The 22,147-nt window shown below is 35.2% G+C and overlaps 1 protein-coding gene across 11 annotated transcripts in view; it reads left to right on the forward strand.

The window, feature by feature from the left end:
• Nucleotides 1-22,147, forward strand: part of Lrriq1 (leucine-rich repeats and IQ motif containing 1) — a 241,049-nt gene that overhangs the window by 37,973 nt on the left and 180,929 nt on the right. For all 11 annotated transcript variants that reach the window (XM_013518073.1, XM_013518086.1, XM_013518087.1 and 8 more), the window contains exons 9-12: nt 3,329-3,481; nt 4,754-4,904; nt 21,286-21,479; nt 21,981-22,108. In XM_013518073.1, coding sequence (XP_013373527.1) covers nt 3,329-3,481; nt 4,754-4,904; nt 21,286-21,479; nt 21,981-22,108 — 626 coding nt within the window. The remainder of the gene's footprint in view (nt 1-3,328; nt 3,482-4,753; nt 4,905-21,285; nt 21,480-21,980; nt 22,109-22,147) is intronic.

Here is a 22,147-nt window from a genome sequence, read left to right on the forward strand (position 1 = left end):
ATATATTTGCTGTATATATCAGTTCTGTAGCACTACACAAAGGATGTCCACTTGGCAAAGGCCTGTAATCCCAGCACTTTGGGAGGCTGAGACAGGAGGATCACCAGTTTGAATCCTGCCTGGGCAATTTAGGGAAACTTTTCTCAAAATATGGTGATGATGATGATGGGCAATTTAGGGAAACTTTCCTCAAAATATGATGGTATGCTGCTGCTGCTGCTGCTGCTGCTGCTGCTGCTGCTAAGCCTTGCTACAAGAAGTGAAAGAAAGATCCAATCATGGTTGTGCACGCCGGTAACCCCAGTACTTCGGAGGCTGAGGCAGAAAGATCACCACTAGATTGAGACCAGCATGGGCTACATAGTGAGCTCAAAGCCAGCTTGAACTACACAGAGAGACCTGTCTTAAAATCAGAACAAAACAAAAGAAGTAAAAGAATTCATCTTCACTTTATGTAAACTGACAGAGGAGGAGGAGGAGGAGGTGGATATTAGCTCTAAAGATGTAGTTCAGTGCAAATGCCCTGGATTCAGTCACTAGTAACACAAAGGAAAAAAACCAAGAATCTCCAGTTGCTCTCCCCACATTTTTCCTTGGGCTACGCTACCACGTCTTTCTTTTTGATTTGTCCTCTCTCTAAGATGTTTCAGGCTTCCCAGTCTGATGCACCAGCAGTTATTTCATTTACAGTAAGTTCACCCATGGATGTTTGTTAGGGGTAGGCATGAGTGAAAGTTTCTTGAGTAACAAATACTTACTTCAAAATATAACTGAAGTTAGAGAAATAGCAGCGCTCTTCCCTTTTGTCTAGCTGTCATTGCGTCCAGTGAGAAGGTCTGAGAAAGTTAAAACTCTCATTGTTATTTTTCTCTTGCCACCTCTCTCTTCTTTCTTGGAACTCTTACCAGTTTACATAAAGTGAAGATGAATTCTTTTACTTCTTTTGTTTTGTTTTTGAGACAGGTCTCTCTCTGTAGTTCGAGCTGGCTTTAAACTCACTATGTAGCCCATGCTGGTCTCGATCTAGTGGTGGTCTTCCTGCCTCAGCCTCTGAAGTGCACTGGCATGCACCACCATGCCTGGCTCTTTTTTTCACTTCTTATAGCAAGGTTCAGAAAATCAAAATGAATATAGATCACCTGAGGATTTGTTGAAATGCTAATTTTAATTAAATAGGTCTCTTGTTTGAGAGATTACCATTAACTTTTTTGAGTAGCAGGGTTCCACAGTACCTTCTGATCGTCTTATGGGACTCAAAGTAATGATTTCAAATTTTTAATTTTTCCCTGAAGCAACAACCATGTATTTTTTTTTTTTTTTTTTTTTTGGTTTTTGGTTTTTCTCCGGTACCGGGAACCGAACTCATGACCTTGCGCTTGCCAGGCAGGCGCTTTGCCACTGAGCTAAATCCCCAGCCCCCAACCATGTATTGTAAGCACAGAAAAACATGAATTTGTCATATAAATGCTGAAGTACTGTGAAATACTGTCTTTTGCTTCCAGACAGTTCCTGAAATGGTTCTCTTTAGCAAAACAGGCAAACAAGGAAAGCTTTTTAAGGTGTCTTCATTCATCATGGCCTCTGACCCGTGACTCACTTCTGCACTTTGACTTTCTAATCTCTTAGCTTCACATTCTTGCCCTTACCGTGATTGCCCACTGTCTTGGGGTACTGAGCAAATACTGTATTCTGGAAAAGTGAGAAACAGTTTTCCTTTGAGTAACTTTTGGAATTACAGTACCATATACAACTGATACTCTTTGAACTCTAGAATACCCAGTGTGGAAATCTCTAAAAAATGTATAGCAACTTAGGTCATTTGATACATAATGAGCTGTTTCAGAGGTTTGGGAAAATTCAGATGTTAAAGGGAAAATTCACTCATGAAATTTTACAAAAATACAGCTCATGATTGTAGGTTTCATAGGTGGAACTTCTCATTTATAGGTCATGAGAGCTTGGATATGTAAATTTTTCTAGTGCTTTGTTTTTATCCTTCAAAGGGAGAGAAAATATGAAAGCTATAAATGTATTTGAGATTTTCAACAGATTAAGACAGTGCATTTATTTGTTTACAAAAAAGTTGGCCAAGATTTTGTATGTTTCAATTATCATTTTCTGTGCTGACCATATAGTGACTGGATACATATAATAACTACGTTATATTAACCTTAATCATTGGAGCACTAAGCAAGGTAATCTATGTGTGATTAGTGTCATGCATGTTTCAATAAATAATATAAAATTTATTTTGGCGGCTGGGGATTTAGCTCAGCAGCACAGCACCTGCCTGGCAAGTGCAAGGTCTTGAGTTTGATTCCTGGTACCGGAAGAAAAAAAAAATTATTCTGATATCTATTTGGGAAAATCTAAGGCTGGGTCGAGACTATATTGCTATACCAAAAGAATTTTTTTTAAAAAACTTAAGGTAAAGGAAGAAATACTAAGAAGCTGATATTCAAAAGTAGATAGATGCTGCTAACACAGATACTGTAGCAGTTGTTATTCATGTAGTGTAACGAAATGAAACTACATAAATTGCCACATAATAAATAATTAGAACTTAGGTGTGCCTGTATATTTGATTAAAAGCAGCATGCTGTTAAATCAGGCAGATTTATATCACTCTAATGTGGAATAGCGTTTGTTACTATATAGCTGAAATTCATTTTTAAGTATTCCATTCTAAACAATGCTTTCATCTTCTATTACAGATCTAGTTTTCCAATTATAGAATTTATATTTGTTTGCACTCAGACTAACTAGGTAATTCCTAGAGGTAATTGCCACACAAATGGGTGAAGATTTTCTTTTCAAAAATATTATTAAAAATAATTTTCCCCCCAAACTGTTTAAAATTTTATGAGGCATTCCTAAGATAATTATTAAAGTTGAAACTCTTATTGAGGTTTTAAAATACATCACTTATTATTTTTGCCACTTAAAGTGAGGAGGAGGCTAAATCCTTCTTTGTATCTCCATGAACATGTGGTCCTCCTCATCCTTTTATTATCTTGGAATATCTAAGATCCTCAAATCCGATCATACATATTTATGTGGCGTGATCCTGCAAAGGATGCCAAGAGCTTGGAAAACAAAATGAGACAAAAGTGCATTTTACTTTGAAATTGTATTGGTCATAAGTGATTGGGTTATTTTGTCTTTCTGTGCAAAGAAAAGAGAGACCAGAGCCTAATTCAAACTGAGTCGTTAATAAAGGTGATTCTGAACTATAATATTTTTAGATGAATTTTTAAAACAGTCTCACATGGCCAGTGTATCGTATAATGTTTCATTGACATTCCTCCAATGTTCTTGAATTCTCAAGGTGACAACTGTTACATTTCAAGATTTGCCCGGTTGTAGTCTCTCCACTTTAGCCGAGTGTGTGAACCTTCGGTTTCTCTCCCTCAGACGCTGTGGATTAAAATCTTTGCACAGTTTGAGCAACTGCAAACACCTTAAATACATTGACGCACAGGTATGTCCTCTGCTTACTTCTAATTTACAACAAAATGTAAACGTGCTTATGTTGACAGTGCAGACTAGCTTTGAGGTAACTGTTATTAAATAACCTGTAACTCAGGATCTAAAGAGACCAAGTGCCTATGTTTGGGAGAAGAAGAGAGAGTAGGTGACTTGGTGTTAGGACCTGGGAATTACCTCTCTTTTTGCAGATGATGTGGCTATGTTTGTTACTTTTGCTAACAAATACCTGCATTACTTGGTATTTTTAAGTAACCACCATCTCCTGTGCTTATAATTTATGCGGGCCATGAATTGAGGCCAGAACTGGCTGGGCATTTCTTCTGCTTCATGTCATGTTGGCTGAGTCTCTTATGTAACTACAGTCCAATGGCAGGTAGGTTGAGAAGGCCCCCATCTGTGTTGGACAACATCTCTGTTGTTCGTCTGGTGCCTTGACAGGTATATCTGGAGGTTGGAGCCTCTGCTAGTTATTTGGGGCTATCTTCCCAGAATGTTCAGATCTTAGGAATGAATATTCCAAACTCCAATACGCAAGTGCTTATCTAACTCCAATATGCAAGTGCTTGCATTATGTGGGCTAATATTTTTTTTGGCTGCGTTGTGAGATCATGTTTGAGGGATGTGTTAATACTGTGAAGTTTGTTTGAACTACCAAAGTAACTGCACATCACAGTCTACTTTCTGGATCCTAATGGATTTCCACCTTTCCTACTTGCAAAACATACTCATATCCTGAAGGCTCCAAGGTCTTATCAACTTCTTGCATCAGATGCATGCTGGAAGCATAGGGTCCTCTCGTCTAAATCAGGTCCAGAATAAGGTGAAGCTCTTTGTGTGAAGTGCCTCAGGTATAGTTTTCTCAACTTAAGAGATCTGCAAAATAAAATGAAAAGTTATTTCCCACGACACCTCTGCATATCATGGTGACATAGGGCTTGATTTACTACAATAATTACTGCCATCCAAAATGGAAGAAGCAAAAAAAGAAACAATAATTACTCTTGTTCATTTAAGTTATTTTGTATATTTTGTTATGTTGCCCTATTTTTTATTTTCAAAGCATGTTAGTAAATGCGTTTAAAAATTCTTCATTAGGTTACTTAATATTTTAATCTGGATAGTATAATAGTTTGCATGATTATCTTAGACATTACAGATTCATATATTCATTTGGAGATCATATCTCATCCTCTCTTTGCAAATTTTAAATATGTCATTCATAAGGCATTGAAATAAAATTTACTACATCTGTTCTTTTCTTTAGGAAAACCATATTGAGACTATCAATTGTGAACAATTGGAAAATCTCTGTGTAGTTCTTCTTAATAAAAATCAACTGACTTCTTTTCATGGTTTGGATGGCTGCACTAATATCCAAAATCTTGAGCTTTCACATAATAAAATCACTCGAATTGGTAAGAAAAGCAGAGTTTTAATATTTAACTATTTATTTGTTACGATTGCATTTTGTTTATTTCCTTCTTTTGGAGAATAGGGTGTCATTGCTAAAGTGCAAATTTCATGTTCAGTGTATTTCACCTTACTTCACCTAGATTAGAAAAATAAACTGGGTTTTAATGTATTTACAAGGATTACATTCCATCTCTGGCAACTGCGCAGTTGTCACTAGCACCATAGGTTAGTATCTACCCTTCTTCCCTCCTTTTTCTGGAGGAACAATCCTCTAGTGGAGACCCAGTTAGACGCCACGATTTCTATGGATCCTGTGCTTCCCACACTTCTCAGCAATTACCATAAATACTTCCTAGTGAACCTTTTCACCACTCCTCTCCTTGGCTACAGGTATCACTTGGACCAATCTTTCCCTCTTATGATACAGATGCTAACAGCACATGAAAGAATTCATTGAGTGGAATATCCCTAAGCTTCTTTGTCCTTCCATGGTAATGTCTGCATCCTCCTTCATACCTGCTAATCTGCAGAATTCAGGAACTAAAATGACTTTTAAATTGAAGACTAGTCCTGCTGTTTCCTAGAAATATTCCTGTCACTTCCATCTGGGACTTTACTTCATCACTTACCACCTGCCTCATGTCCGTGTTTTTCCTGCTGCTGTGCCTGTCCTCTTTTTTTGGCTCATCTCTCTCATCCGTTGTTGTCAGGTTTTATGAAAGTATTCTGTTCCCAGTGTTCTGTTCCCTACTGTCTCTGAACTTTTCACTTCAGTTTGCTTCCAGTTGTTTCCACTGTAAAGATTCTAAAATGAAAGTCTCATTATATTACTTCCTAGATGGCTTAAAATGTAGGCCTTGGAATTTTCATAATCTGTAGCAATGTTCCTACTTGTTTTCTCCATGCTGTGGATTTGATGCAGACCGGTGTTGTCTTGCAGAATGTCCTGCCTTCTGTCATAGTGCATTTGCTTACTGTAATGTCACTGAAATTGTTTCACTAAGCCCATATCACCCATAAGTAGAAGGCAGCTCAAAAGTCCTGATTAAATTTGAATTTGACCACGTTAGCAAGAATTCTTCCTAAGTGATGATCTGTACTTTGCATTAATTACCACTGGCAGGCATAGTGTATTTACTTTTGTTGATGTTCTGGTAGGCTATTGCGTATAGCTGGTGCACCTATAAACCCTTCTTTATAGAGTTCTTCATCAGCCTTTCATCTAATGCTTTCTTGCACCAACCCTGTGTCAGTTAATCCACCAGAAGACATGGAAAGTGAGTTTTCTAATTTTGTCTTTTCCACCAGATCTTTTGCTCAGGGATTCTGTGATTAATTAGAACTATTTGGTTACTTTGAAAGAGTTTGTACAGGAAAGGTAGGGATAAGAACTTACTTTGGCATTGATAAATTTTGAGATAAAGTCGCAGTGGCTCTTTATTTCCAAGGGTGTATGATTTTTTTGTATTTCTCTCTTTGTTTTTCAATTTGTTCTCCTTCTTTTTCTCTGTGTTCTTGTGAACTCACATTTTTATACTTCAAAATATTCTAATCAGTTTGTTTACTATTCTTTTTGAGACAGTTTACTGTGCATAAATTTGAATTGGAGATATCACATACTGATATGTAGTTCAAATTAACTTCTTAAGTTTTACAGTTGTATTCTCCTTATTATACTCCATAGTTTATGTCAAGAATAGCATAACCAGCTGGGCATGGTAGCACACACTTGTAGTCCAACAACTTGGGAGGATGAGGCAAGAGGATCACTATGAGTTCAAGACCAACCTGGGCTACCTAGTAAGTCTGAGGCCAGCCTGCATCACAAAGCAAATCCCTGTCTTTCAAAAAATAAAAAAATTAAAAAAAATAACATTACCACTTGTGTTTTATCCATAAAATAGTTTTGTAATATTGGTGCCAGTATTACTGTTTTTTAGCTGATAAAACTTCCTAAGTTCAAGATTTCTTTATATTTCTTTTTTGTCCTTGCACTATAATATCCTAAAAAGCTGTGATTAAAGTAGTATGTCATAACATCATGTAAATTTGTAAATTTAGGTTTAAATTTAGTTTTGGTTCTTTTTTATCTCCCCTTCATTCTTCTTTTTTATTTATATTTTAAGTTTTTTATTTTAAAGATAAAATAAAACATATTAACAAACACACGTTTAATTTTCTGTATGACACATTGCAATTAACATTATGGTCTCAAGTTTCTCATTCATTTTTCATCAGTTGACATGGTTTTATCTTTGTATAGCTCAATAACTTTTTCTTTATCTGTTGATAGTTTTGGTTTCAATTTCTTTTGAAATTGAGTTTATGAATTTGATGTGTAAAATTAACTCATTTTTCCATTTGATTAAAACATATATTTTTTGAGAATTAAGATGTGTTATGTACATGTACCACTCCCCATAATGGATGTAATTATGTACTGCAAATGTGCATTAATAAAGAAAAAGATACATGATTTCAAAGTGCAAATTAAATTTTAAAATGTATGCTGAAGGGACTGTGTGTCTATCCACATCCCTTTCATTCTATTCTTCCATTTTCCTTCATATATTAACATTTTTGTATATTTAGTATTGTAAATATTTACCCTTTAACATGCATATATTTTTATGTATGGATTTCAGTGGTACATTTGTTCATGAACTTAATTGTATCATGAATTTAATTCATTCCATGATTCTCAGACAGATGGCTACAGTCATGTTCATCACTGACTCAGAGTTTGTGAAGAGAAGCAAAATTTTGCTTAGTGCTTCTGTTTATGAACTGAATTGGGGTGAACAGAAGCGTTTGTGAACCAAGATACTACTGTATATGTATATACTATGTATATTAAATATGTGTATGATCAAAACTATGGTTAATTTTTAATTCTGTTTTAATTTACAGTAAAAGACACATTGCCAGTAATCCCCCTCAAAATGCCCCTCTTTGCTTCCAACACATTTACCATATCATCCTTGCCAGTTTTTGAAACTGTTCTAGAAGTCCCTATTTGTGACTTAAGTTGTGCTGTCTCAGCTGCCTCCATGTCCTGAATAGATTCAGAACTTTTGCCTTTCATGGTGATTTTGATTTTGGGGAAGAGCCAGCACTTGCACAGTGCCAGATCTGGTGAATAAGGCGGGTGAGAGTAATGGTTTGCAAGCCTTCCTTTTCATTGGATGGCACTCGGCAGCAGCATTCATGACAACTTGTAAAGACAGTCATGAAAGAGGGCTTCCAGAGCTGTTTCAACAACTGGCAAAACTGATGGGGTAAGTGTGCTTCAACTGAGGGGTGTTATTTTGAGAAGAATTCATGGCAGTGTCTCTTTTACTATAGTATTTCCTTTTAAAATGTAAACATACCATTGGTTAGATTTATGGTAATCTTTTCATTCACAAAATATGACATTTTGATTACTGTTGTCTATTTTGCTGCCCCCAACACACTTACCATGGATTTTATAATGCTCTTTTCCCATGGCTGTTTAAGAGTCTATTGTAAGGATAGGCCAGTTCGTTAGTCTATTGGTGACTTGTTTATAGATATCCGGACACTTAGGTAATTTGATACTTGATCTGATACTATCTTTAGGTTAATTTCCTACAATTCATATTGTTAGGGCAAAAACTAACTGTAATTTAAGATGATAGTGAAAGATGCCATTAGTATGTCCTCAACCATTGTGCACTTGGTAAGACCAGCGTCTTCCCTTTTTCTTCTTTGTCCTGTGTTGTATTTTGTATTTTTGAGTATAACATTTGATTCAAGTATTTTTAAATCTTTGTTTACTCTTACTTTAAATCTATAAAAACATATACTAAATTCTTTACTTAGGTGCTTATATAAATATACTTAAATCTTTACAGTTTTCCCTAAATAATGCTTAAGTCCATACTTTTTGATATGTAGACATTTTCATTCATTCTGCAATTTCAGGTTGTCTTTTAACCTAAGAATTAAATTTTCTACATGTACAGGTAATTTTTGGTTGTGGTTCTTTCTAGTTTTGTTGTGTTGTAGCCAGAGAACAATTTTTGTCAATTTATCCTTTTGGGGACTTATTGTGGCTTTCTTGTTATCCCTACCTAGGTCAAATTCCATGAATTTTTTATGTGTTTTCAAAATGAAGCATGTTTGTTTTCTTATTGAGATTTAAAGTTTTTTTTTTTCATCTATAAGATCTACCTTAGTGACCATTTATTTTAGGTTTTCTGCCCCCTTGACCTATCTTAGACTGAGAGAATGGAGTTATATATTTTAAATTTGGGTTATTAATGTATTAGTAGTCAGTCAATTTTCCACATCTTGGTTTTCTGCTTTATTAAACTTGCTGTCATGTCATTTCATATATAAATTTTATTATTATGCTTAATTGTAACTTTAAATGTTATAACTTCCTATATTTGCCTCTAGTTATGCTGAAAGTTAATTTTAACTTTTCTACTGTGATTCTTTTTCATTTGACTACTGAATCATCTTTTTCACTTTATTGTATAAATTTTAGTTTCTTACATTTATGCAACATAGATTCGGGTTTTATTTTTGATCTAAATTTAAAAGTTTTCCGTTCATATAGGTCACAGCCATTGTATTTATTCACTAAATTTATATCTTTGGTGTCAGTCCTATCATTACATGCAGAATGGTGTTCTTTATTCTGGAGGAAAGTCATGTTGGGATAATGTATTCTTACATTTCTGGGGCTTCTCTGCTTTTCATCTGTCCCGTTTCGGTAGTATTCCCTCCACACAAAGGCAGATTCTAGTATATTCGTCTGGGATACTTGTGTCCCACTTGGATAATTCATATGGTGCTTGCAGTAAAAATAGGTATGTCCTACTTTTACTGCAAAGTACAAGTATTTTTCTTTGTGTTGCTCTGTATTAATTTCTGGAGGAGATATGTGAAGAGGTAGATTCAGGTAGCAACCGTCATCTCCCCCCTTTTTTTAAAATGGGGAAAATATGTGTCAGTCACCTTTTCATTGCTGTGAAAAAAAATGACTGAAAACAATATCCTACTGAAGGAAAGATGTAGCATATTTTCAGAGGTTTAAGTGCCTGGCTGCTTGGCCTTTTGACTTGGACCTGGTGTGAAGTAGAACTGTCAGGGAGGAAGCAGGTGGAGGAAACTGCTCCCCTCAGGGCAGACCGGAAGCTAAGGGAAAGTCAAAGCAGAAGGAGTTAAGCCACCTGTGTACACTTTTTGACATACTTCCTCTGACGAGACTCCACCTCATAATGTTTCTACCCCTTCTCAGGTAATTCCACCAGATTACGAACTCAACACAGGATGAATTCAGTGATGATGTCAGAGCCCCCATAGAGCCAGCCATCTTCCACAGCGCCCCACCTCTGAACTGTGCAATACTTAGTTCTGAGAGGACATTTGAGATCCAAACCATAACAGTGTACTTATTTTCCCAAAGCAAGCTTTTGTTCTGCAAACATTACAAGAGGCACAATTTAGAAAATGTAATTTTTAAAATATTCTTTCATGTGTTCATTTATCTATATTCCTGTGCTTTGGGGCCACCCAGAACTTCTCCCAAATGTAACTACTGATATTTTTGATACAATTTTTTTTCACTTGCAACATTCTACAGTAAAATACATATGAAAATAAATTTTGTTGTTGTTGGGATGTTAGCAAATGAGTGTATAGTGTATTTTCAAATACTGGCACACATGAAAGCCAACGGGGGGAGAAAAAGAGAAAAACTGTACGTTAAAAAACTGCGTGAATTCCCATCTTCATTGCCAGCAGTGCTATGTGGGAATTTATGTAAGTACTGAATTTCCTGGGATAGATATCTACAAGATTTATGTGAAAACTGCCATCATATTAATTGATGTACTTGGAGTATCTCTGTCCATTATGGAGCAAACAAAGTAAAAGGCTTCTTTGCTGTCTGTTGTGTGTAACGAAACGCTGTATTTATTGAGTGTGAGAAGAGCATGTATGGGAAAGACTTTCTGAAAACCAGTTGGAGTCTGTTTTTCATCTTTAGAAACTGCGTATAGCTTCTGGTTGGACTATGTGAAAAGCATACATTTTGTCTTTCAGTGATATATTGATGCTAAGAGCTTTCACGAAGGGGCACAAAGATAGATTTGTGTTTATAAGTTAATATGGTTCTATTCCAAGGTGAAATAATTCTTCAGGAGTTGAAATAAAGTTGGAAGCAACACTAGAATATTTTATATGTTATTTTAAATTTAACTTGTTCCTAATTTTTACTGAGTTAGTCATTGCATTTAATATGCAATGTTAGCTCTAGTCTTTTCCTTAGAAAATATTAATGAATATTTTTATTTCATTGATTTATTGCATTTAATACAGAATGAGAATAATGACTGTCAATCAGTTGAGGACAACTTATTGAAGTTAAAATTAATTAATAAGAAATAAACTATATAAATGTAAATATAGAGACAGTGTGAAATATTTATAGTTAATTTCAAATAACGTACTTTTTGTAGAACCCTTTTGTAGAATAGTTTAAGTTTTGATTCTGTAAGTTAAAAGTTACAAAGTTAATAGCTTTTTATTGTTCCTGTCTATAGTGAACACATTACATGCTGTGGTTATGGAAAGATGGTTTTTATTGTTAGTAGTCTTAGTTGAAATATTAATAAAAATTAACTCAGTATAGAAACTGTATGATACCAACATTCTGAAGTACAGATTATTTTTTGGTCAATTAAGTAAAGAAATAATAATATATAGTATTTTCAGGCAAATTGTGTTATCTAATTTGTCTGTTTTGGAGACCAGTTTTTTATTAGAGAATATTTTGATACAGTCTATAGTTACTTGTGCATATTGTGCACAAATTAATAGGCTTCATCTCAAGTTCACTTTAGAATGATGATTTAAAGATGGATTTATGCTAATCAGACAGGAGATTTTCATATAGTTTTTATTAATTTAAATTTGGGATTTTGTGATTTGGCTTAATTTGGGTGAACTGCAGCTTTGTAATGATAGCATTATCATATTTAATGCTCTGTGTACCTGAAATTTCCCATAGGTTAAGGAAAAATTAGTAAAACTTATGTTCTCTGCATGAAATATGGAGAAATAATTCTTCAGTGGACTTTGTTTTTTGACCTACAGTCTCCCTAAACTTCCCAAGCTGCCCTTGAATTTGAGAGAGATCTACCGCCTCAGCTTTCTGGGTAGCCAAGTTTGGAATGAACTCACCAGACATGAGTTAAAATTTTGAATTAGTTTCATTAAAAGAATATTCAAAGCAAATGAAAAATAAATAATTCATAATTTAGTTTTCTTCATTTTTCTCATTTTCATGTTGGATTATGTTGACTTTTTACCAGAAACATTTTGAGGAAAAATAGTTTTGAAAAACTTCTATGTTGTACGACAAAAATTGTTTTGTAATATTTAACTACAGAAAAAATGCAACTGGATAAAATATAGTAATAGGTAAGTTTTTTCCACATAACTGGAGAGTACTGATAATCTTTTTGTGCTGCTTTATTTCCCAGGTTTTACATATGTTCATATGTATAATCGTGTCATTAGAAAAATGACACGATTATACACAACCACTGTTAACTTCCTATCACCTAGTTTTGAAATTTTGTATCATTTTTGTTTTTATGTTGTTTTGTTTCTGTCTTGGTTGTTGTTATTTTGTTTTCTTTTCTCTTTAAAATTAAAAAAAAAAATCACGACTAACAGTAGAAAAAAAAAGATACTGAAATACCGTTTTCACCTAAGCTTGATTACTGCATCACAGCTCATAGATGAAATATGCCTGAATTAATCATTTCCTCCAAGTGTTATATATTAATCATTGGCTGAAAAAAAAAGTAAAACAAAGCTGTAGACATTTTGCTTCTAGAAATGTTTTTGTTTTACTATGATATAGTCACTTACTTTTAAGAGTCCACTAGGTGGTGCTAATTTACCTTTTGAAAAGAATACAGAGCGATTTTGCAGAATGACTAGTTAGAGGTTCCTTAGTTTACAGATGAAAAGGCAGACCCAGAAAGATTTCATTTTACTCATGGCAGACTGTGGCTAGAGTCCAACTTTCTTGATTCCTGCTTTAGTATTCACGTTTCTTAATTGCCTGTATAATTCCAAAGGACTTTTGCATTGAAAGTAAAAATCTTAAATGCAATTCAGCATGTCTGTATATACCGAAGAAAAACTGTCAGACACAGCAATTGATGAGCAGCTAAAGGCGGTGGACCACCAAACCCTTATTTAGTGAAAACTTCTGCTGCGGTTTTAGTATTTTAGTTTTGCTGTTCTTTACAGGAGTTTCTTCCATGTGGCAGCAATGTTTTATTATACCATGGGCCTGATTTTTTTTTGGAAGAATTCTGTGAAATTGATATTTATGACAAGTATATTCACATACTAATTTTTCTATGGGCTAGGAGCCACTTGGCTTGCATTTTACTTTGTGGAACCTAAGAACTTTAAGAGTTTTTAAAATTATTTATACAATAAACTCAAGAATATTCAAAAGAAACCTTCATATTTATCATTGCATTTAATTTTTTGGAAAGAGCTTTTGAATATTTTGTGGCTATTTGTTGTTTTCCTTTGGATAGTGAAATGGAAGAGAAATCATGTATTTTTCTTAGAGGTGTTAAAGATGTAATAGTATATTACAGGAAAGCCTACTGTAAGTTTATTTTGCTTTGTTCTCATATTTCATTTGATAATAAAGAATTTATAAAATTTAAAGAAGAAGGGTAAGCACTCTTAACTTTCTTCCTATCTTTGTCCCTTCTTTGACCCAAAAGCATTGTGTCAAATGACTGTTTAATCAATTGTGCATAAAATTTTTCAGTGAATAGTAATGTCTTACCCGTCCTTAAATTATGGCTTCAGTATCTCTCTCTGAGTCCATTTTTGTTTTTTTTTTTTTTTTCTCCGGTACCGGGAACCGAACTCACGACCTTGCGCTTGCCAGGCAGGCGCTTTTGCCGCTGAGCTAAATCCCCAGCCCCTCTGAGTCCATTTTTGGTCACCACAAATTTACAGTTTTTGAATTCTTTGTTCTATTGTAAATCATTTTAGGAAACAATATTAGCTACTATTTTTAGTGTCTGTTACATGAAACTGCTATTCAAAATGCTTTAAAATATTATTTTTTATCCTCTTAGTCACTCCACAAATAAGAAACTAAGGCATTAGGAAGTCACCGAACTTGCCTACATTCACATAGCTGGTTTTATTGAAACTTATAATGGCAGAACGCAGAGCGTATTTATTTCTCATTACACCATGCTGCCTGGTGATTATATGTAATACTGATAATGTTAGAATAGTCATGGAGAAAAGTTAAATAAATGACTTTCATGATTACAGATGAATTCCTTTATATTTACAGTAATGCAACACTGGCAGTTATAACAGTTGCAAATATTTGCAGTTTCTAAACAAAATGATAGAGTGAAATGAGATACATTATTCACATGTTTTTAAGTCTCTGACTTAACAGTAGACAACTGGATTCTCCTGTTTTCCTTAACATTCAATTTGCTACAGTATCACAATTAAGATAGCCTGTGGAAACCCTACTGTACTCTTAAATGAGACTGTAAAAGGCAAATCATATCTGATAGGTTTGTGAAAATAGCTTTCAACTTACGTTATGGCTTGTGTCTAGATGCCCATGCCCCAAAAAGCCCCATGCAGCAGTCATGGATGGGGCTTTTCAGAGGTGGCTGGATCTAGAATGGGTGATGCTGGATTGATTTATGGTGTGATGCTAGGATCGAGGGCACTAGGATTAAGGGTGAGAGCCCTACCCACCCTAAGTAGCCTGGATAGGATACAAAGGATAGAAAGAGCTGTGGTCATCCTTGTTGCTTTGTTCTCTTTTGCTTGCCACAAACTGTTTCTCATTTGAGATGACTGCCTGCTGTGTCACCCTGCCTTGGAGCCAGCCAGTTATGGGCTGACATTTCTACAAACTGTGAGCTAAATAAACCTTTTTCACCTTTAACTCTGGGTGTCAGTTGTTTTGTCTCAACAACAAGAAAAAAGTAACTAATACAGAATTTGGTACTGGAAGTTGGATTGTTGCTGTGACTGTACCTGGCCATATGGCTTAGAAGCTTTTGGAGCTGACTTGTGGGAAGAGTTTGGAAAAGGTTAGAGATACTGGCTGAAAAAGTAGAATTGGAATTCTTTAGGCTGTACTTGATGGGAGATTCTGGTCAGAGCTCATCAGACCAGAATGCTGACATAAAATAATGCCAGTAAAGACCAGGCTTGGGAGGTTTCTGCTGGGAAGAAGAACTGCATTGGTTGTTGGACTCCAGATGATGTGTGCTATAGCTTGGCAGAAAGTTTGTCTGCATGTTGCTCATGTCCAAAGACTTTGCCTGAGACTAAGATTAAGGGTGGTGGACTAATTAATCTTGCAAAAAAAAAAAAATTTCAAGGCACTCTAATGTTGAGGCCAAGGCATAGCTATACTGAGAGGCTGTTAGCCAGATTTATTTTGAGAATCAAGAGCAAAGAGCCCAGAAGAATGATTTAAAACATTGTGAGTTTGGCCAGAAAGGAAGTTCCAGTAAAGCAGTGGACTTCAAAGATAGAGCAAAAGAGATATTGATTGTTGAGGAGAAACTTGAGAATAAGAAAAATGGTCTGAAGGCATCATAAGAAGAAGCAGGACTCCACCCTTTGTAGCCACAAAATTACAAAAGTGAAAGACTGCTTTGAGAGAGAGCTCCAGAGCCCTATGTTCCAGAATGGCAGTGGCCTAGGAAAGTTGCTCCTTGTGGTTTGGCTCATAGGCACTGGACCCCTACAACCAAAAGAAAAATAAGCGTAGCTGCTGCTCCAGCTGGCAGCAAAGCTTGGCTTCATCCAAGTGGCACTGGTTTTACGTGCATGCAGAATGCAGGAACTGTGGTGTCAGGAATGCTTTCACCCAGATTTCAGAGGAAGACCAAGAGGCCAGGCAGTGTGTCCCTGAGAGAGCAGCATGTGAAGCTATGAGTGTGAATCTGAAGGTGTGGTGGAGACCCCAGAAGTTTGGAGAAGCCAGGAACGTGGATCATCTGAGGAAAACTGCAAGGAGGGAGCAGAGCAAGCCCAAGAGAGAAGCCATGGGAGCTACAACCACCAGAAGTACCTTAGAGGCAGAGCCACCCAAGTCCTTTGGAGGTCACAACTTGCCACAGATTGCAGGGGATGCTGGAAGTGGAACTGTGGGATTTAATGTTTACTTGCTAGGTTGTGGACTACTTTATTCCCATTCCTTGATATAACCCAGTTTGTAGCTTTTGGAATGGAAATGTTTGTCTTGTGTCATTGAATGTTGGAAGTGTTTAACTTTCATTTGTCCAGGGGCTCTCAGCTAAGAGTTTGCCTCAAATCTCAGAGACTTTGGATGTGGACTTTTCAGCAATGCTGAAACTGTTAGGACTTTGGCAACTCTTCGAGATGGATGAAATGCCTTTAGCCTAAAGAAATATGCATGAATCTTTGGGTTGGGCAGGCGTGGAATGTTACAGCTTGTGTCTAGATATGCCCCCAATGGCTCATGCAGTCATAGATGGGGAATTTTCAGAGGTGGCTTGATTCTAAAATATGTGACCGTGGGATTGAATCATGGTACGATGCTAGGATCAAGGGCACCAGGATTAAGGGTGAGAGTGCTATCCACCATAAGTAGCCTGGATAGGATATAAGGGATAGAAAGAGCTGTGGTCATCCTTATAGCTTTGTTACCTTCTGCCTGCTATGAACTGTTTCTTCTCTGTGATGACTGTCTGCTGTGCCACCCTGCCTTGGAGCCAACTGGTTATGGACTGAATCCTCTATAAACTGTGAACCAAATAAACCTTTCTTCCTTTAACTTTAGGTGTCAGGTATTTTGTCTCAGCAACAAGAGAAAAGTAACTAAGACACCTGAAGCAATCTTAAGAGTATCTCTTGGGCTTCTCAAGCCACACTTTGTGAACCACTGGCTTAGTGTTCACATACCCTGTCCCTACTCTTTGAGAGTACTCAATTTTTTTTTCTTCTTAATTGACACATAATCATATATATTATTGAGGTACAGTATGAAAATATAATACCTGTAAAAATGTATAGTGATCACTCAGTGTATTTAATATTTCTATCTCCTTTACAATTTATCATTTCTTTGTATTGAAGTCTTTGAAATTTTCTAGTTCTCCATGCAATTAATATAGGTTTTTATAAGCTAAAGTCATCTGACTGTGCTGTAGAATGCTAAAATTTCTTCTTAACTATAATTGCAACCTCTACTTCAACAAACCTCTATCCCAAACCCCCATTAACCCTTTCTAGTTTCTCCTTTTTTCCCTATGAGATCAACTTTTTTAGCTTCTTCATATAAATGAGATTACATGCTACTTTTCTTCCTATGTTTGGATGACTTCACTGTAACGCCTTCTACTTCCATTTTGCTGGAAATGATAGTACTTTACTGTTTTTTCTGGATGAATAATATATTATGCTTAATATATATATATTCTTTTATCCATTCACCAAACAAACTTGGTTAGTTCCATGCGAAAAGTGCTTAAGTACATATAGGAAAAAAATGCAAATAACATAGAAGACTAGGTATGGCATCTCTTTGATATGTTGATTCCATTTCATTTGAATATATACCCCAAAGTATAATTATTGGATCTGATACAAGTTGAATGTTGGGTTTTTTTAAAATAAATTTTTATAGGGTTTTCTGTATTGGTTATAACAATTCACATTCCTCACAGCAATATATGAAAGTTCTCTTATTTGTGCACTTGTAGTTTTTTTTTTTCCTTTTTTGACCATTCTGACTTGAGTAAGATTGTATGTTGATGGTTTTGATTTTAATTTCTCTGATGGCTAGTGATATTGAGCTTCACTTTTGCAGCTGCATGCAACACCATCTCCAGACACATGGCTCAGCCTCCCAGGCCTTTCTTTGAAATCTGTATAGAAACCTCTATCAACTCACAGCTCTTGCATTCTGTAGCCTGAAAATTCAGTACCAAACAGATGATGCCAAATCTTCTCCCAGCTCAAACAGTAGCCTTGCCTCCAGGACCATGGTTGCAGAGGTCTCAGAGTGCTTAAATGGCTAAACTTTAGGGAAATACTTCCCTTGGTGGTCCTAATGAACATGGTAGTATTTTTAAGTAGCAATAAAGTATAGCCTTTTTATTGCTTTTTACTTTATCTCTCATCTACAGTGTCCCTTTTACTTAAAGAATATGTATTAGTGTTTCCTTTGATGAAGTCTGTTCATGAAGATTTTTTGTTTAATATTTTTAATGCACACATGTGTGTACATGCAAACACATATACATAAATTTAAGTCAATGCTATGTATAGTATATGTAGTATATATTATATAATATATGCTACATATTATATACTAATATATACTAATATATATACTAATACTATTATATATTTATATATTATATATAATATTGAATTAACATTTGGAATACAATTTCTATTTGTGAATGTATTCCATTTTTGTAGGTTTTCCTTGGGTTGATACACATCAGTCTAACTGTTGACTTTCAAAGATAGTTTTTTTTCTCTTCAAAAATTTTCTTTTTTGTCTGTTGTTTCTATTAGTTTAATCTCATATTACTATCTGTGGTAATCTTAGGACACAGTCTGTTTAGATTTAATGTGCCCCTTCCTCTTACTGTGACTCAGGGTCTTTATGCAGAGTTGGAGAATTCAAAATATGAGAGTACAGTTTGTCTTCCATCATATCTGTGAGTTCTATATCTGTGGATTCAATGAACTTCAGATTGAAAGTATTTGGAGAATCATTGTATTTATGCTGGACAGTTCTTGCTTGTCTGGATTATGTAATTCATTAGGTCTTTTATAAGTCCAATGTTTCAAAGTTAGTATGATTTTCTTGACTTCTTTAACATCCTACAGTGTGTCTCAGTGGTATTCATCGTTGGATGAGAGCTTTGGCTGTACCTTCTGTTTGTAGAACACACTTTCACTCAGTACTTTGTGATCATTACTCCATTGTGTTTAAGATATATTGTGTTATGGGAAATTTAACTTAGAACAACAAACATGTATTACCCCACATTTTCTATGCATCAGAAATCTAGGAGTGGCTTGGCTGAGTGGTTCTGGCCCAGAGTCCCTTGGAAACTTGCAGTTGAACTGTTGATGAGGATGGGCATCCTCCTATGGCTCGAGAAAGCCAAAAGATTGACTTCTGAACATATTCATGTGGTTGTGGGTGGACCTCAGTTCTGCATTGTGTATAATTTTCTTTAATTTTGTCATTAGACTGACTATTGTACTCAGAGTTTACAAAGAAAACAATACAGGACACATAATCTATAGGATTATTTTAGAATAGTCACTAAAGAGTCAAGTTCAATAGAGTGCAGGAAGTCTGTCCACACACTAAAGACCCAAAGAATCCAGCTGAGGGCCTGGATCACACAGCAGTGTCCTGCATTAGTCTAGCTGAAGACCTAGAGCCCATGACAGTGCTTCATGCAAGTCTGCTTCGTGGATATGCACTAGGAAGGCCCTAAGGTCAATGATAGAAGAAGCTAGAAAGTCTGTGCAGCAGGATGAAGGATCTGTGCCAACAGGTTGAGAGGTCTGCACTGGAGCCAGGAAGTGACACTCATAGTAAGGACTAGAGTTTCCCTGAAAAGTATCACAGCCATCCTGAGCTCCTCTGATGATGTGAACAGTTAAGTTCATATCAGGAAAGCCAGTGTGACAAGCTTTTCCAGGAGGCTGAATAGTGCACCATCTTCCCCTCTGGAGCAGGAAGCGATGCTCAAAGTAAAGACCAGAGGTCCACGTAAATACAAAATAACCATTCTTTTTGATATTTACTTTTTTTTCCCTCAAATATATTGCTTAAAAAAGTAAAGAGTTCATTCTAATTTGAAAACTTGTAAAATAGAAATGTAAAGAGTTTAAGCTGTGAGATTTTATCTGTCTGTCCACCTTTTTTCTCTTTTCTCCTACAGGGTTTATCATGGTGAACAGTTAACGTATGAATCAATCCAGATCTTTTCCTATGCAACACAATTATACATGCATAGATTCAGATTCAAGTACCTATGTTGAGATTTAGATTTACTCAATAGGTGAAAACCTGTATTGGTTTGCATAGACTAACATATCCTGGATATCCTTCCATGTCAATTCTTCTATATATTGAAGATTAATGTATGTTCATTTTAGAGATACCTCACAATCTATTTAAGTCTTTATTGATGAACATTTAACTTATCTTAATTTCTTTCCATTCAAATAACATGGTAAGGGATATTTTTATATATTAGTGTATATTTGTGTATAACTATGTAATGGATCAATACTTGCAGAAGTAGAAATGCTAGGTCAAACATTCTTCAAAAGTCTAAGGTTTGGAAATTATAGTTATTCCACCAGATTGTTTAATAAAATAATTTTAGCTTTTCTGTATAATCATGGACAATAAAGCACTCTCTTTATGTTTGATATTGGCTCAGATACTGACATGCCACACAGTGACTGTGTGTGCCTTATGTATGGCATCCCTTAGGTGTGGCGGATTTCAGGAACAACAAGAGACCAGCATGTTAAAAAGAACTGACAGAAGGAAACAGTGGTAGAGGATAAACTAAGAGTGATAGCCAGAGAGAAATCATATAGCTTTGTAGGTCATTTTAAGGATTTTGGGAAACTTCTTTCCTCTAACAAAATCTAAAAAGCAGTCTTATTTCAATTTTTGCCCTTCCACTGCTTTGTAGCTTTCATCCTGATTACTCCATTCATTCCTCCAGCAAAGTTTTCAGCTGCTTCACCACCAGAGCGCCACTGACCTGGTCTTATTCCTTTGCAAGCTCTGCCTGACTGCATTTGCTGACTATCTGTAATTTACTAGAAACTGCCTTTCTTCACTAAAATGTTTGTGTCATTTTATGTTTGTTCTTGTTGATCTCTCATGCACAGAATTGTTTTCCTTTTCTGTTTTCCTTTTCCAATTGTTCTCTTGCTTTGTCCACCATTTCCTTTAAGCTTCCTCAGCCAAAATCTTTACCTTTCCTCATTGTGTAACCTAATGTTTATTCGTGTTTTTTCCCCCCGACCTTGGGTGACCCTTGAAAGGTATCACAGATGCATTTTCCTCTCCAAGTAAGTTAATAGAAAATTCTCTCAGATTATCTCTCTTCCTTCTTCTATTTTTTAAAATTCAGATTTCAGCATATTTAAGTACACCTTTAAGTATTTTATTCAGTTTTAAGTTGACATATAGCTACAATGTTAAAAGATATATCCCTCAGATGATAGTTAAATAATAAAACATGTGGAGGAGAATGTATAATGCACATGATCTGAAAAAAAGTTTTCTTTCAGGTGGTTTAGAATCTTTGAAAAATCTTCAGCAACTAATTGTGGACCACAATCAATTAATTAGTACAAAAGGTCTTTGTGATACACCTACCATTATATATTTGGATTGCTCATATAATAATCTTACTGATGTTGAGGGCATTGAAAATTGTGGATTGCTTCAAGTATTGAAGTTACAGGGAAATTATCTAAGTAAGGTAATTGTCTTAAATTAATTTGTCTGGGTGAATGTAACATTTTTTGATAGAACTATCAACCACGCATTAAAGGGCAATTTTAAATGTTTTTTTACCAGTAAGATGTATTTGATGTCTAATTTATTTTTAATTCTTTTATATTTTACTTTACCTAAAAATGATCAATAGTTGCAATGTTTTATGAATCTAATTTAAAGTTATTTTATCATAGTACTGAAATACAATAAATCATAACATTTTAGATTTATTAAGGTATATAATTTGAACTAAATTTATCTATTAAGATATAATTTCACTTATCATGAAATACCTTTGATAAAGAATATTAGAAATTGTGAAGTTAATCACTGGAAATTTTATTCCTACTAAAATTGTTACAACATTGTACTCTAATGATTTACAGTTTAGCACAATCTATCTGTTGTAAGTTTTGGCGGGTTTTATAATTTTAAATTTAGTTAGCTGACAAAATATAAACTAATGAACTATATTGAAATTTAGCTTCCATCCTTGGGAAATCATGTTCTACTAAGAGAATTACATTTGGATGATAACAGTATATCAACTGTGGAAGGATTTTCTTCATATTGGCTGCCTTTACTACAAAATCTGACTATCTCTCAGAACAGGTAATATATACTTTACTGAAAAATAAATGCAAACAATTA

Source organism: Chinchilla lanigera, unplaced genomic scaffold, assembly GCF_000276665.1.
Source record: "Chinchilla lanigera isolate Chin_1 unplaced genomic scaffold, ChiLan1.0 scaffold00004, whole genome shotgun sequence".
Lineage (NCBI taxonomy): Eukaryota > Metazoa > Chordata > Mammalia > Rodentia > Chinchillidae > Chinchilla > Chinchilla lanigera.